The 16,230-nt window shown below is 51.4% G+C and overlaps 1 protein-coding gene across 3 annotated transcripts in view; it reads right to left on the bottom strand.

Annotated features, from left to right (window-relative positions):
• Positions 1-16,230, bottom strand: part of SLC24A3 (solute carrier family 24 member 3) — a 90,592-nt gene that overhangs the window by 62,022 nt on the left and 12,340 nt on the right. For 2 of the 3 annotated variants that reach the window (XM_033056697.1, XM_033056696.1), the window contains exons 1-2: positions 12,999-13,050; positions 12,736-12,870 (exon numbers count right to left, since the gene is read on the bottom strand). In XM_033056697.1, coding sequence (XP_032912588.1) covers positions 12,736-12,870; positions 12,999-13,035 — 172 coding nt within the window. In that variant the 5' untranslated portion in view covers positions 13,036-13,050. Of the gene's footprint in view, positions 1-12,735; positions 12,871-12,998; positions 13,051-16,230 lie in introns of those variants that run through there. The other variant, XM_033056698.1, reaches the window with a different exon arrangement.

The raw sequence follows: 16,230 nt of genomic DNA on the forward strand, positions 1-16,230 counted from the left end.
GACCTGAGATGAGATCCTGGCAGGCTGAAGAGCTTTGGGCACAGCTGGAACAGACACACCATGAGAGGAGCTCACAGCACTCAGTCCTGATTTCAGTCTTGGCCCCCCTTTTGATGCTGCACCTCCCCTCAGCAAGACCAGTCATTCCTTTCCAGCCCAGGCAACCCTCCTGTTCCAGGCAATCCTAGACCTGACTCGCCGTTCACCGCTGTGAATCGCTCCCATCGGGAATGCCGAGTCAGGAGCTGAGTCTGGAGCACTGTACTGTGGTTAAAAACAAATCCATCATCTTTCAGGGGTCTCCCTGTGTTATCTGCAGGGTTTACTGCCTTCTAGATGTTATTACATTACTTCCAAATTTCCCAAATTTTTGGACGTCCCACAGAAACACCAAGCTACAGAAAACCACAGAGCATTTTCCTCAAGCTCACATAAAGGAGAAGTTCTTGGGCAGAATGATGAACACAAACAGCTACTAGGAAATGGTTACAGATACCTAGAAGCATGATGAAGCTGTTTCTTTTGCTCCAAGCAAAAAGCCCTTGGCTCAGCTATACAGGTGGGTGTGAGGGGCTGTGCCCCAGCCCAGGGGGGCTCTGCCTTCCCAAGGTTCCAGGGCTTGCAGAGCCTCTCCAAGATGACCAGGAAACCCCTGCTGCCACTGCTGGCCACTTCTGGATTGGGGTGTTCAGCTCTTCTAAAAATTTAATTCAACTAAGACCCTGAACACTGATTAGATCCGAGCCCCAGCCTAACCCCTCCGAAGTTATGTAATCCCTGAAATCCAAAAAGCCTTGAAAAGCTTAAATGTGACAGTGCTGGTGATGTCATGCTGCTGAAAGGTTTCCATGGAAACCCCTCCTACCACTGCCATATGCCTGTGGCTCTGGGACAGCAGCATCCTCAGCACTGTGCCCCCAACACCACAGCTGGGGAGAGCCAGGAGCAAATGGTTGCAGCCCCCCAGGTGTGCCCCAGCTCCCCCATCCAGTCCCATAAGACCTCCCCATCACATAGACCCCAAAGTCCAGCCCCAAGAGACCTCCCCATCACACAGAGCCCCTCAAGGGCCAGCCCCCAGACCAGGCAATGCTTCTGAACAGGGGACACTCAGTCCTGGCTCCCTCCAAGGCACATCCCCATCTCCATCCCCAATCCCAGGCAGCAGCAGGGCCATGTGCCAGTTGCCCTGCAGGATGGCCAGGCAGCCTTCATTCAGTGCCACCTCACACAGCCAGAGGGTCAAACTCATTTTCATCACAAGCAAGGTAAAAAAAACAAAACCAGAAAAACAACAACTGGATGGTCAAAAAGCCTTCCCGAGTCCTCATCTTGCAGAAAAGGGTATCCCAAACCTGAAAGCCACCAAAAGAACAAACCTCCTGGCTTTAAAAATCTCCTCCCCCCCCGCCACTCCTCTTCACCAACCTTGCTATTCCTGCATAAACGCAGTTGTAAGGCTTTGGGGTTTTTTTCTTAATTTTCTGACGTACTGCTGCCTGAGCTCACCCTTGCCCAGCTGACGAACTAAAACAAATGCAACAAATTAAACTCTGGGTTAATTTAAGAATCAAGCAAAGGGACAGCTCTTAAGGTTTTATTTCTCTCAAAGAAATTGAGAAAGCCCCCCGTTAAAGGGTTCTGCATTTTTAATCATCCTCCCCGTGCAGGGCACTTGTGGCACGCCCTTACATAAGGGCTTCAAACAATTCCGTGTGCCCAGGGACAACCCCGTGTGCCCAGGGATGTGAGGGGCTCTACCTGGGTTTGGTGTCCACCCTGGCAGTGCCCAGCTCAGCCTGGCACCCAGCACCAGCCCAGCTCACCAGGGCTTTGCTGCAGATCCCACCAGTGATGCCCAGAACCTGCCAGAACCTCTCCTGCCTCCTGGAATGCCAGGTCCAGCTGGGCAGGGGGGACAGACCCCTCACCCTGGTTTGCAGAGGCCAAGCCCCAGCAGGGGAGCAGGGCCATCCAGGACCTGCTTTGTCCCATTTACCCTCCAGAGCAGTTTCCAGCAGGAGGCCCAGGAGCCCAAGATGGATTTTTTAGGAATCCGTCACGTACGCTTGGGCAAAACAGAGAATAGTCTCAAAAAAGCTTGAGGGAAGCATCAAGTTGCTGTTTCCTCATCTCCCACGAAACTCCTGCCAAAAAAGCCTATAGCATAATGCAACAAAACCAAACTACAATTGTAACATTTTTTTTAATGAAGTGATGAGTCCCTATTTTTGAGCTTAGCACGGATTCCCTTTTTTGGCATTCACAACTTGAACAGTTACACACACGTTCCAGCTTAGTTACCCCCACAACACTATCCAAACATGACTATTTCAGGACATGCTGTGGGGCAAACGAACCCTTCTGGGTTTGGGGCTGGCTGCTTTGGACCACGTGCTTCCAGACATGGTTTACTCCAGTCCCCCTCCAAGAACCGAACACTCTCTATTTTCCCCTCTGACACAAAGCCCAGGGGTTTTACTTTGCTTTCTCTCCCACATTCTCAGCCAGGCACAGTGCAGCTCCACAGGTACCACTGGCAAGCACTGTGGGGAGACTCTGGGAAACTCTGTGTGTGCCAGGCAGCCCATGGGAGCTGTCCTGTCACCTGCTCTGCCCAGAGCCACAGCAATGTTTGCTGTGTCCCTGCAGCACCTCCAGGGAAGAGGATGTGCTGTTCATCCCCGGTTCCTACAGGTCACTCCTGGTTCCCACAGCAGTGATGCTCAGGAAGGTTTCTGACTTGTCTGTGTAACCCCATGGTGCTGAAGCCCTGCTCCCAGGTCTCACAGCTCCCTTTGTTTCTTGGCATTTCGTTTGAATTCCCATTAAAATTCCCTGCTGAGCCCTGACGTAGCCAAGGACCTACTCCCAGAGAAGTCTCCTCCTGACTTGTTCTGAAGCTGATGTTCTGAACTACAGGGATGTGTTTTCCCCACAGTTTGTTTTCTCCAAAGCTCCAACCCACTTACTCCATTTGTTCCCAAGACAGCCCCGCTCCCACAAACCATCATTTGGTGGCAAGGTTGTGCAGTCAGCAAGCAATGTAATTACCTTTGAGCCTCCTTCCATAGCAGCACGATTCCTGCTCCCAAACAATGGCACTCTGCTTACCTCAAGCTCTAATCAACATTCTTTCATTCAGCAAAGAGAAAAGAGCAGCATCAAGAACCTTGCTTTCTCAGAACAGTGCCTTACGAAAGAACTCCCTCAGAAATAGTGTTCAGCAAAGCTCAACCAAGCAAACCCACTCCTCCTCAACCAACAGAAGCTCCCAGCCCTGCCAGTGCCCAGGACCCAGCACACAGAGGGGCTTCCCTTGTCCTTGGGGCACTGGCCATGGAGCCCAGCACAAACCCAGGCTCTGCAGGCAGAGGGGTCACCCACACACAGGTACAGCAAAGTCCATTTACTGTCTGGCTTCTCCCCTACAGCTTCACTGTGCCATTTCTAACACCAGCAAAGTTCTTCTGCATCTCTGGCTAAGCTATGCTGTTCACTGACTCCCACTTACTCTTCCTCTAAATATTCAGGCTGGTAAATAAATGTTTTGCCTTCCCGAGCTAATGCATAATGTATAAACCAGCCCCAAACACAATGAAACCCAAAAACAGTTCTCATAAAAAAGATGGAGATTTTTTTCCAGAAACAACAGCTGGCAAAGTATCTCACAAAAGGGGGGGAAAAAAAATCCCACTTTCCTGATACATTTAATTGCCTCAGGATTTAATGCTTCTCCAGACTTGTTTGCTGCAGCCAATGTTAGAAACAAAGCGTTTCTGTCCAAAATCTGCATCTCCCACTTCAGGACACACTGCCTGAGGAGAGCTGGAACAGCACGGGTTTCTCCCCAGGATCCTGGAGCTTGCTCCCAGCCTCCTGGGCCAACACTCCAGGCTGGGAAGGGGATGCATCACCTGTGGCACCATCACACAGACACCTTCACACAAACGTGAAGGTGAGGGCCTTCAGTATCTGCATCCAAAAATTAAACAGCGGGTGAAACTGTTCTGCTTAAATTTTGAGCGAACAAACCGGTATTACACAGAAGAGCCGTGAAATGCTTTTTAAAAAGAACAATAAAGGCAAGGATTTACTCTGAGTTTGCTGTCAGTAATTTCACCTCCACAGGAACAGTGCCCAGCCATGCCAGAGTGTGTTTGCCTGTGTCAGCACTCTGTCCCTCTGTGCCTGCTGCTAAGCACGTCACGAAATGAAGACGGATGTGCCCTGACAGCCACACCTGGGGCTCCGCACAGAACCTCCTGGGCACGTTCTGTTCACCCCACATCTCAGCTGACCTCATTCCTACAGCCCTTGCTGCTGTGCCAGGCAGCTGGTCAGACGGGCAGCACCACCCCAAACCATTCCTGAGCCTCCCACACGAGAGATCCCTCCTCTGCCATTCCCAGAACCACAGAGCCATGGGCACAGGGCATGGCACACAGCCTGCCACCTTCCAGCACCAGGCACAAGCCTCCAGCTTGTTCCAGCTCTCCAGTTCAACATCCTTGGAGCAGTTCACTCAGCTCTTGGCGTTTTACAGATAAACTACCAAGAATGCGTTTCTTCTGCTGCTCCTGTGGGAGTAGAAACATAAGGCAGTAAATCAAGCCTGGTCTGCTTGCACACTTCGTCCCTCTGAAACTGGGGACAAGGTTCTGCTTTAACCCCAAGCTCCAGCAGGATTGGCAGCACCTCCTTTGTGGCAGAAGGGGATGGGGCCAGCCCTGTCCCCAGAGTGACAGCCCAGCTTCCCCTGCAGGGCTCCCCCAGCAGCAGTGGCACCCAGGACCACCGTCCATGGGCTGGGAAAAGGAGCAAAGGCAGCAGGACTGGCTCTAGCTCCACTGGCTGCAGGCAAGTCTGCACCTCCACTGGGAATGGGTCATGGATCTGCAAAATCGAAATAGGATGGGAAACTGGCTGATAGCACACACCCTTAAAAGGCCATCCATCCTGATTTATGGGCTTGGAGCAGCAGGGAATTTCCTACATGGAAAAATCTGCCAGGGGGAACATCAATCCTGCCTTCAGCTGCACTGTCCCTGGCTGGGCAGAGCACTCCATGTGCAGGGCAGAGCACACCAGATCCAGGTGCTCCCACGCCTGCTGGAACTGGGATGCACACGTGCCTGCACGCCAAGCTCTCCTCCAAACACACCGAGAGCTGCAAGGGAACCTGGCCAGGCAGCTCATGGGTAATAACACATCACCCTACTCACTGTGGGCTGCTGGCTCCTCTTGGCTTCCTGGGTGTTCACCTGTTTGTTGATTCTGTTCTGAAGCCAGGTTAAATATCCCTGGAAACAGCGATTCAATCCAAGCCATTCAGCACACATGCAGGGGAGGTAGGGCAGAAGGCAGGTTGGCTTTTAACAAAAGCTTCACTTGGAATTTATGGTTGTTTTGGGGTTTTTTTAAGAAAAAGTGAGTTTGGAAGACATGACAAAAGAAGGAACCCAAGTGCAAGCAGAACACAAAATTAATTCAAGCACGGAGGCTGCACGAACAGCTCGGTTCCCCCACTGCCAGCTTCCCCCAGGCACACAAGCAGTGGTGGCTCAGTGGAACTTTCCATCTCCCAGTCCAAGCATTTATCAGCTCCTGCATCCTGATTAAATCTGTAATGCAGGGATGGGGGACAGGGCGAGGTTCAGCACTACCCACAGGAGCCTGGCTCCGTAGGGATCCCACAGTGCTGCTCCAGGACGCGGCTCCTGGGACAGAACTCACCTGCACTCCCTGTCCTCTGCTCTCTGAGCTGTGCTGCCTGGTCCCTTGCCCACCCCCAGCTCTGGGCACTGCCAGGCGTGTGGGCATGATGACCAGAAAGGATCCAGCAGCACAGCTGGACACATCTGGACAGCCCCACCGTGCTCCCCTCAGTGGTTGGGGCCACTGCACTGCCCGGCCTTGCAGCCACACCTCTCCTGCAGCCCCATCGGTCCAGGGATGCTGCAGTCACCACCACATCCCAGCTGTTGCCATGGCTACAGGAAAGCAGCTGCATCCCTGCATGCAGCATCCTGCCTCACCGAGGGTCCCTGCAGCACCCACCTGCCTGCAGGACATCCTCCAGATCTGCTGGCTTCAGCAGATGTGAGAGGGAGATGTGAGAGGGCACTGGGGGACTGTCACTCAGCCCACTGGCCCAATCCCAGTGGCAAACATCTCACACTTTGCTTGCCCCTTCCCAGCGAACATGGCACAGGGTGCAGATGGAGCCAGAAGGCAGCACAGACACCCCTGCAGCCTGACGGGTGCCTCTGCCACTCCAGGATCCCTCTCCAGATGTGCTGACCTGCCCCTGGCACAGCCCACGAGCCCAGGCAGGGATCCCACCAGGCACTCAGCTTTTATGGAGCAACAAGTTCAGCTCCCATGGGCAGCAGCCCCAAAGTAGCCTCCTCCCAAGGGATCCATCCCTGCAGGGGGACAGGGCACAGGGCTCCTTCCCTTCACAGGACATGTGAACCCCAGCTCTGCCCAGCCGTGCTGGACTTCTGACAATGAATAATTAATTGCCACTTTGTTTTCTGCTGAAATTCTATAGCAGTAATTATCTCTGTTTTAACACAAGATAATGATCACTTTCTCTTTTCCTCCTCTTCTACCACCAATTAAGAGCTGGGAAGACAGCCCCCCCTGGCTCAGGACTGGCCTTGGCTACAGACACTGCTCAGGACTACTCCTTTTAATCCCACCTCTTTTTCTATGCAAGGAAAAGCAAGGAAAGGTTCATTCCAAAGTATTTCCTCCTCCAGCAGAGAGGCACAACCACGACTGTGCAACACCCTTGAGAGCTCCTGGCAGATCCTCACCCAAGTTAGTGCCACACTGCCATAGCAGTGGTGAGCTCACAAAGCTGTGGCACTGCCCAGAGCATGGAGCAGCTCTCTGCGCTGCTGACCATGGGGTGCCTGCCTGGTGGGAATGCTCCAAGGAGCCTGGTCTGTTATTCCCTCTGTCTGCCTGGAGTGTGTCCTGCTGTCACAGACAGCTCTGGAGAGGAGGGGGATCCCTCTTCCTCTGGTTTATCACACCCACCCTGAGGAGCCTGGCCAAAGGGGAGCTCTGAGTCCCGCTGCAGCACTCGTGGAAAATCTTGTGATCTTTGGGAAAGAACCATCCCTCACCTCTCAACTTCCCAACAGGAACAGCAGGGACATGACAAAGGAGCTGCACATATGGGCAGCCAGTATCTAATCTGGGATTGCTTTTAATGCAGTCTGCAGGAAAAGGGCATTTTAATTAAATACTTTTATTTTACCCACTGCTGCGCACTGCATCAAACTGCTCCAGCATTAATACGAAACCATTATTCTGTGCATGCATAAGTGAATTTACGCACATGTCTGCATATAAAAACTATACAACTAAGCACTGCTTAAAATGCAGATGGCAGATGATAAAAACTCCATCCTGGCTGTATTAAAACCTGACTTGGGATGTTGTATTTGATTCTTGGTCGTTCAAATTTTGTGTAAACGCAATGAAGTCAATGAAGCCAGTAATAATTTACACTCGTGGAAAATCTGGACCTTTTGATTTTTAACTACTAACTACTGGCAAGAATCAAAAAACAAGCAACAAAAATACAGTTTGCAACATGGGGCCAGATGTTATTTTTCTTCCTTTGCAGTAATAGCTCCAAAATACCAAATTTAAAACAGAACTCTCAGAAAGGCTTGTCCTGGATCCTAGAGCTACACCAGCTTTCAGCCCTGAAACTTAAATTAATGCTCGAGGCCCCTGTTTACACATCCATGTTCCATCTGTGGAATACTCAGACACACCAAAATTTAAAGCATGTGCTGATAACCACTCGATCTGACTTCCCACGTGATCAAGCTCACCCCCTCAACCCTTCTAGCACCACTGAGAAACTTCCAAAATAGCTTAGGAAAGACACTGTCATTCATTGATCTGACCAGGAACCTCACTCTGTCCCAACAAAAACACGTCACAAATTCTGCATGGCCTGGGGTCAACAGGCACTGAGGCAAATGACTTCATCCCCAGATTTCTTGTAGTGCAAGTTTTCAATTTTTAACAACCAAAAATTTACAGCAGCACAGATTTTCCTGGGGAGAATTAGGACATTTCACAAAAATGCAGCAATATATTTTTAAATGCTAAGTGGACAATTGGCGTTTGCCATGCCAGGCAAATAATTCAGGTGTACAAAAAAAAAAAAAATAGAGAGAACTATTATGGTATGTGGCCAGCCTAGCACACCTACATGTGGCACACAATAGCTGTGATGTTATTGCAGCTGTGAGCAGCCATCTGCACCTCAGCAATATCCCCAGGCAGCCAGAGCCACCAGACAAGAGGAGCACACTGACTCTCCCCAGCTGCCAGCCCAAAACCCTGCACTGGCACTGCTTTCCATGCTCAGCATGTGAAAACCCAAGCGTGCCTTCTTCCCAGAGAAACGAGCAAGTCTGACTTGACAATTTTGGTTTTTTTTTTTTTTCCCCTGCCTGCTTAGAAATTCAGGTCACAGGCTTCATGGAAGCCTTCTCAGATTACCAGAGCGATGCACAGCAGCAGCCTGGCATCCTCAAGTGTCAGAGAAGTAAAACCCAGTTCAGAGAGGTACAATGTGATATTTATTCACATCTCAAGTCATGCTTTGTTGCTTAACACCTTTTAAATGCAAAGGCATTTAAAGATTTGGAAGCAAGGGTGCCTTTTCAGTATTTTAAGCCTCTCTGCTGACTTTTCCACAAGGCACAATAACCAAAGGAGGAACCCAAGCTCGCTAAAAGGTCAAGGAAGCAAGCCTCATTCCTCCATATACAAAGAACAAACAGAAGAGTAATGGAGGCAAAGAGCCAAAATAAATCCAAAACCCAAGAAAATTTTTGGGCGTTTTAAAGTTACTCCAGAGGGGAAAAAATAATGATAAAAAAGGACACAGGGCTTCCCCACTCCACCACTGCAGAGTTAGCATGCAGATGGGGCTGAACTTGTGACAGACTCCCTAACATCCTCCCGTGGCAGTAGCAAGTGCACAGGTTCTGCTTTTGTGTCATGGATGCAGCAGAACCCAGCAAGGATGGGCTGGGGACCAGCACTGCCACCTCTGGATTTTCATCACACAAGCTTTCTGGCATTTCTCTCCCCAAAGCTCTGGCTCTGGATTGTGCACACACAATCCCATGGGAATTTCAGCCACAGCAATACCCCGGTGCTCCTGCGTGTGCCCTGTGCTCCAGGGAGCTGCATGGTTTTGGTGGTGAGCTCAGAGTTCTGGGTACCCAGCTGCTCTCCCCCTCTGTCTCTGCCCAGGCACAGTCCTGTGTCAAACACAGCAGGTCCTGCCCTGGCACTCAGATGATGCTCAGCTCAGCCACACCTGGGCTGCTGTCCCCCTGGATGGCTGGAAAATCCTGGAGAAAACACTTGTGGCCACCTCTCATGGCTAGGAGATCCTACAAGCCAGCAGTCCCACAAAAAAGCCCGGCCCAGAAGGCACAAAAGTCCAAGGACCCAGAAGAAAGAACCATGTTTTTGTTTTTCGTTTTCTGACGCTTTAGGTCTGAGGTTGACAAAAAGAAGCAGAGTGTGGAAGCACAAGTTTGAGCAAAGTCCTGTCAAATTCACCAAACTTATAGCTCAGTGAGAGAAGAACATCTTTTTTGCTATTCCTCGAGGACATTTTGCTACTAAACTACAGCAATTTATTTTTCTAACGTTCCCCCAAGTGAAAGAAAGGTTTGGCAACCTGCAAGGCAAGGAACAAATTTTTACTTTTCATTTTGCTAGGATGAAATTAATTTTGCTTGAGGGAAGGCGACTTTGCTTTTCAATTGGATCGAGGTTCAAAGAGGAAAAGGAAGAAAAGGAGAACAAAACACAAAATCACTCCTCACACAGCATGCTCCACCTGGAAGCACAGCATGCTTGGGAAGAAGGCTTTCCTAAACTCTGCATTTCCCTGGACTGCACTCTGGCCATGACAGCCCAGCAGAACTCAGACCACATGAAGCCCAGCACGTGCAGAAAGGAAGGAGCAAAGCTCAGCTCCGCCTGAGGGGGTTTGGGTTCATGGTTTGGTGCCAAAGGGGCTCCCAAGACACAGCCTGGGCTACCTGTGCAAATCACAGCACCATCAGCTGTGACTCCCTGCACAAATACTGACACAGGAGAAAATTGCTCTTGAAATAAGATGAGGAAATGTTAAAAATAATTGCAAAAAAAACCTCTTTGGGTGTTTAATTTAAGCACTTTTATGCCTGAGGGTCTAAATGAACACAGGGAGATCTTTTTGTCCCTGCAGCAATCTAGTGTTTCCTGCTATTACTGATAATGACTTGAAAACAGCACACTTAAGCAGGGCTGTGAGTTTATTTTCAGCCTTACTGAGGAAGGCAGGCGATGACAGCTCCTCAGAGGAAGCACAAGTCAGTCTGGGGAGGGTGGCACCTCCACCCCGACCCTCCAGACACAGGGACAGCCCCAGAGCCTGTCCCCTCCTGCAGCTGATCGACTCAACTAGGAGCCATCAGTTCTGGCTCTGGCAGCACAGGGACCTGACCCAAAGCTCGACATTAAACCAGCCTAATCCTTTCTCCTGGCTTCCAGAGGGTGAATCACATTTCACAACGGGACTGGCTGAGTCAATGACACTTGGTCTGAATTGACACAGGTCATTCTCACTCTCTCCTCGACATCTTTTGCATGAGCTAAAACTCCAAGAGGGAGGGACAATCAGCTCTGACTGCAGGGCTGGACAGTCAGGGGACAAGCAACAAGAGACAAGAGGCTCCTCGGAAAAGACAGCAGGCTGCTCTGTGCTTCTGCTTCCACAAGCACCCAACACAACCAGAGCCCTCGACCAGCAATTCTCAGAAAAACATCAAAAAACCCAAAAACCAACCAAAAAAAAAATCCTAAAAACAGGTTTCAGGCTGGATTCAGCCAATTTCACCCTTTTAATATTTCTACAGTTTTGGGGTTTTTTTGCAGAGGACAAGTGAGCAAAACCCCCACTATCTGGAGCAGTTCCGATGATGAAATGATGCTAGATAGGCCACTGGATAAACTATTAGGAAATGGAAGCAGCAGTTGGCAAATGTCATGGCAGACATTCAAACCAGCCTGCAATCAGCCCAGCAGCTAAAGGACACAGATCTTCCCCCCAGCACATCAAGGTGTGCTCGTTGCCAGCACGGCACAGAAACCAGGCACTGAAAAACACCCCAGCACAGGTCAGCAGGAGGCATTCCACTTCCCTCCACCTGCAGATGAGGTAAAACTGCCTTCTTAAACAACACCCCCCCGACTAGCTGCAAGGTGTTTGCACAGGTTCCCTTGGCAAGTGAGCAGGAGAAAAACCCTGATTTTCAGGCAGCCTTTCCCTCTGCCCCAGGGAAGGAGGGAGGAGCACCTGGAGGCCAGCACAGAGCCACGTGGGGATGCTGGGGAGGCTTCAGCTCTGCAGATTCCCAGGTCACAGCGGGCCCCCAGGCTCTGGTTATGCAGCACTCGTGCATTCTGCTCAGCAGCACCACAAACTGCCCCAATTTCCCTGAGCAGCCCTTGAGGAAGGGAAAGGCAGCCGTGCCTGGTGGGAGCCTGACTGCTGTGCCACCATCAGCTCCTCTGCTGGGCTGCAGTGCTGGGTCCTTCCACCAGCTCCTCTGCCAGGGCTGCAGCAGCATGTGAGGCACCCTGCTCCTGGCCAGGCTCCAAACACCACAGCACAGCTACCAGCACCCTGCTCCCTGTGCTGGGGGATCCCAGCTGTCACCCACAGCACCCTGAGGGGTTCCTGCACTCGCTGTTTGCTGAGCAGAACTGCAGGTCACCCTCAGCCCACTGAGCTCAACAGGTAACCTTCCCAGACACTGCAATTTGGGACTGTCCCAAACGCTCTGACTGCCAGCCAGCCTCACCAACACAACAGCACTCAACACTGCTCAACTTGATTTACATCCACACTATGACAAACCCAAACAAAACTGACAGAACCACACGCAGGACCTTAACTCTGGTACTTTCACTTCCTTTCTGCAGAGCTTTGCATCAGTAGGGAATGTCACATCATGACAATTTCAAGAAGAAACAGTAATTTCACACATGTAGCTATTTCTGCTTTCTCTCTCCTGAGAAAACACAAGGTACTTTGTAGTTCTTGTAGTTACTGTTTTTCTTCCTGAAAAAAGGACACACCACAAGTAAAATCCCTCATGCTTCCCACAGACCCTCTGTTTGGTGAGGGCAGCAGGAACAGCTGGAACTGCTGCAGTGGTGACACAGCAGATGCTGAGGTACTGAGCACAGGGCAGGGAATATTACTGCCAGGGCTGATGTGAGACTGGGTCTGCACTGTGCCAGAGTCATGCAAACAAGTGGAAATTGAGCAGGAAGAATTTTTGTACAAGTTTTTGCCATCTAAGAGAGACCATAATCATCCATCTGTCCAGAAACGTTATTAAGGATTACAGCAGAGGAAAATACATAGGCAGGGAAGTGCAGCAAGAACTGTATTTGTCAGAATTCCTCCTGGGGCACGTAACCTACATTAGTCCTGAAGAACAGAGAAAAACCCTTCCCCTCCTCCCCCCAAAACCTGAAGAAATTATATCCAAGTTCTGCTGTGAAAAGCAGCGTTCATGGACTTAAAAATGAGCACGTCTATGCAGTAGAGGTGTGAGGGAGCAGGACTGAGGAATTAGAGGCAGCTCTCCTTTTTTCATGGATGCATTGTCTCCCTCCTACCTGGCTCAGTGCAGTTCCTGACGTAGAGCTGCTCCCCCTGCTCGGGCACAGCAGTCCCGTTCTGCTGGCGCGCCTGCAGGAGCTGCCGCCCGCTCCACTCGCCGTGCTCCACGGAATGGCTCAGGGCGTCGGAACCTGCAGGGAAAGAGCAGCACACAAGTGAGCAAAGGCCACTCCTGAGCCCGCTCCTGAGCCCCTGGAGCAGCCAAGACATCAGCAGTTCCAAAACCCCAGGGCCCCCTGGGCTTAGAAGGGCAGTGTACCTGAGCCCTGGAGGGGGTACTGCCAGCAGCTCCTCATCCCTTGTGTGCTCCTCTGAACTTCCTTCTCAAGTTCATCCTGGAGGAGCATCTCTGTTTTCCCACCCGGCAGCACCTGAGCGAAGCCAGAGCACGCCTCTGACTCACTTCCACACCTCCACGCTGCCAGTAACAAGAAATACCCCGAACAGGAGGGGCACTGCTTTGTCATTACATTTACTACCTTTGACTCAAGCCTTGCTCCGCTCTCCCCTTCAGCCTTGCCTTGGTGCTGCTCAGTGAAGCTCTGCTTTAGCCATGTCAACAAAGACAGCTGATTGACTCCCACAGCATTCCTGGCACGAGGTTGGTCAGCCCTGGACATGCCATGTCTGCCCCATCAGCTGGACACACATGCTTATGTGTCAGCTCCATGCCTCCCACGCTGCTTCAGATTCAAGGGAGGAACAAAAAACTCTTCCTATTTTCTTTTAAAAGAAGGCAGAAGGTATCCACACACCAAATCAACCCTCCAGTAACAAAACAGCATTTCAGAGGGGTTTCCTCCCACCCATCCATCTCCTTCCCACCAAGCAGAGCATGGGCTCTCTCACAAGGGCCTCTGAATTGTTCCCAGTTTTGTCCACTACTCTGGAAACAGATCACAGGCAAAAAAGCAGCAGGATGGAGATTCAAATCTTGGGCTAATGCCTCAGGGGGTGATTAAGGACAGAGGTAAAGGCTCTCTGCAGGTCCCAACCCTTTGCTGGGTTCCCTGGCACACCCAGTTGAGAGAGTTGCCCGAGCTGAGACTCCTGTGCCTTGCCCAGACCCTGCTCTGCTCAGGCCACTCCGTGTCTAGCAGCATGGAGGGAATGTTTGGGAAACACTCCTGGGAAGCTGCACCCCAGGCCACCAGCAGTGACTGTGACCAATGCCCCCAGGACACAGGGGTCATCTGGGGGCATGTCTGGGGGAAGAGCCGCATCTGCTCGGGCCGCCTGGAGCACTCCTGCTTTCCCAGCCAAAAAACCCATCCACCTTGGTAAACCAAATGCCATCCCTTAAAGCTTCAAGCACTTTGTCCTTTCAACGCTTTACAAACGCTAGAGAATGGAATTTGCTGTCAGTCTGTGAGCACCAGCAAGATTAAGCTGATGGAAGCAGACCGGATTTCCAAGAAGGAGCGCAAGCCGGAACGCAGCATCAGGGATCTCCCGTAACAACAAACACTCTGGTGCCTGAGCAAAGCAGTTTCAGTTCCACGTAGAAGCTGCTTTCAAAGCAGAGGAACTCTTCTCCAAGCAGGCAATGTTTCTGTGTCACTGCACGGAGCTGTGGCTTGAGGGAGGGAGGACACAGGGACTGCCCAGCCCCGGAGCTCCGGCAGAACCTCTGCCTCGCTCGGATGGCAAACTCTTCCAAGCGAGGGGTAGAGAAGAAGAAAGTCATCTAAGGTGACTTTGGAAGGGGAAAAGCTTAATTTGGCAGTAGGAGTGTTTATAAAGGCTACATCCAGCACTGACAGAAATGAGCGTCAAGAGCAGCGGAGCTGCTCCATGGCCGAGCTCGATGGGGTGACTGACACCAGGAAAAGCTGCACAACCTGCAGCCCAAAACCCTGCCCAGGCCATCTCCATTCCAAAACACGCTTCACTCAACAGGGCAACAGAAAACAGAAATCAGAGAGGAACCTTTTGCAAAGCCTTGGCCTTCCAAGGATTTCCCTGTGAAAACAGGGACACCTTGAGATTTTAACCTTGCTAACAAGGACACTTGGTGACACAAGAGGGTCCCTGTGGCTTCCCCATGTGCTGGCAGTCCAGTGGGGGCTGCTCAAGGCCTGCCCTGCTTCAGGTGCTGGCAGGAGCACCATGGACCTCACCTCAACCACAGCATCCCACAGCATGGCTGCCAGGCCACCACCACCATGGCCAAACTCTTCTTCCCAAGGAAAAGCAGGAAAATTTACAAGAAGAGAGCTAAGAGTTTCCTTTCTCAGCTGCAGTCATTCAGGCTTGGATGGCTTTTAATGGGAGCCTCAAACAAAAAAAAAGAGTTTTTTTCATTTTTCCAGAAGAGGTAAAGACTGCTAAACATCCCGCCTCAGCTGCAGTGCCGTTTTGGGCAAGCCAGATGGAACACTTTTCTTATTAATGTTCTAGCTGGTGGCTTTATACTAAAATAATAAATACTGTGACACCCTCTGAAGCTCTGGTACAATGCAGAGTTTTCCCAAAGTTCTGCACCATGGCATATTTCAAAGCGAGCGGGTTATTTTTTCAAGCACCGAACGTCGCCACAAGGTATTTTCCACAACTCCAATTACCCAGCACCAGTTTTACATTACACACTCAGAACCCAGGTTCTGGAGAGCTCTACTCGGAGATATTCCCATGGACAATAAGCACATGAGTCATTTTTCCCTGTCTTCATGCCTGCCCTGCATTTCATAACAGCACCAAGACAATGCAGGGCTTGCAGGGGCTGCGTCCCTTTCCATGAGACAGGGAGCACACGAGTGGGAGCCTGCTGGGAGCTCTGTCCCTGCCAGGCTGGGCTGGCAGCCTGCTGGGGACAGCCTCGGCAGCAGCACTGCTCACCTGGCCCAGTTATGAGCGCCAAAGAGAGGTGGAGTGGAAATAAGAACTGACTGGACACGATCTCAGCACTCCTGGAAAGGCTCCGTGTGTGACCCAGATCCCCACGTGGGAACTCAGGAGCTCCTCCCGCTGTTCCAGATGGCTCTGGTTGGAGTTTACAACTCTCAGTGCCGCAGAAACACAGCCAAATGCATCCTGGCTGCGCTTCCCAGCACGAAGAACACCACCTTACAGCGCTGAACAACATCCACACGTTCCCCACTGCACTCTGAGCTCACAGGAGCATTCATTTTCAGCAGCAAGGAGCAGGAATCCTGACAAAACGGGACAGCAGCAGGACCTTGGAGCAGACACCCAGCTCCTGCAGGGCACAGAGCAGGCTGGTGTGGAGGTGGGGGTCCCCTGGGACAGGGGAAACAGCCAAATGAGACAAGAGCACCCAAACCCAGCTCTGGAAGAGGAGAAGAAACTCATCCACGGCAGTGGAGGGCTTGGCTCAACAATGCTGGGGTGAAGAATGGCAGCAAAGATGGAAAAGGCTCACGAGCAGCCAGATGGAGCAGGGAAGAGATGCAGGGCAGGGACTGGAGCAGGGAAGAGCTGATGGCCAGGGGACTGGAGCAGGGAAGAGCTGACGGCCAGGGGACTGGAGC

This window comes from Catharus ustulatus, chromosome 3 (genome assembly GCF_009819885.2).
Source record: "Catharus ustulatus isolate bCatUst1 chromosome 3, bCatUst1.pri.v2, whole genome shotgun sequence".
Classification (NCBI taxonomy): domain Eukaryota; kingdom Metazoa; phylum Chordata; class Aves; order Passeriformes; family Turdidae; genus Catharus; species Catharus ustulatus.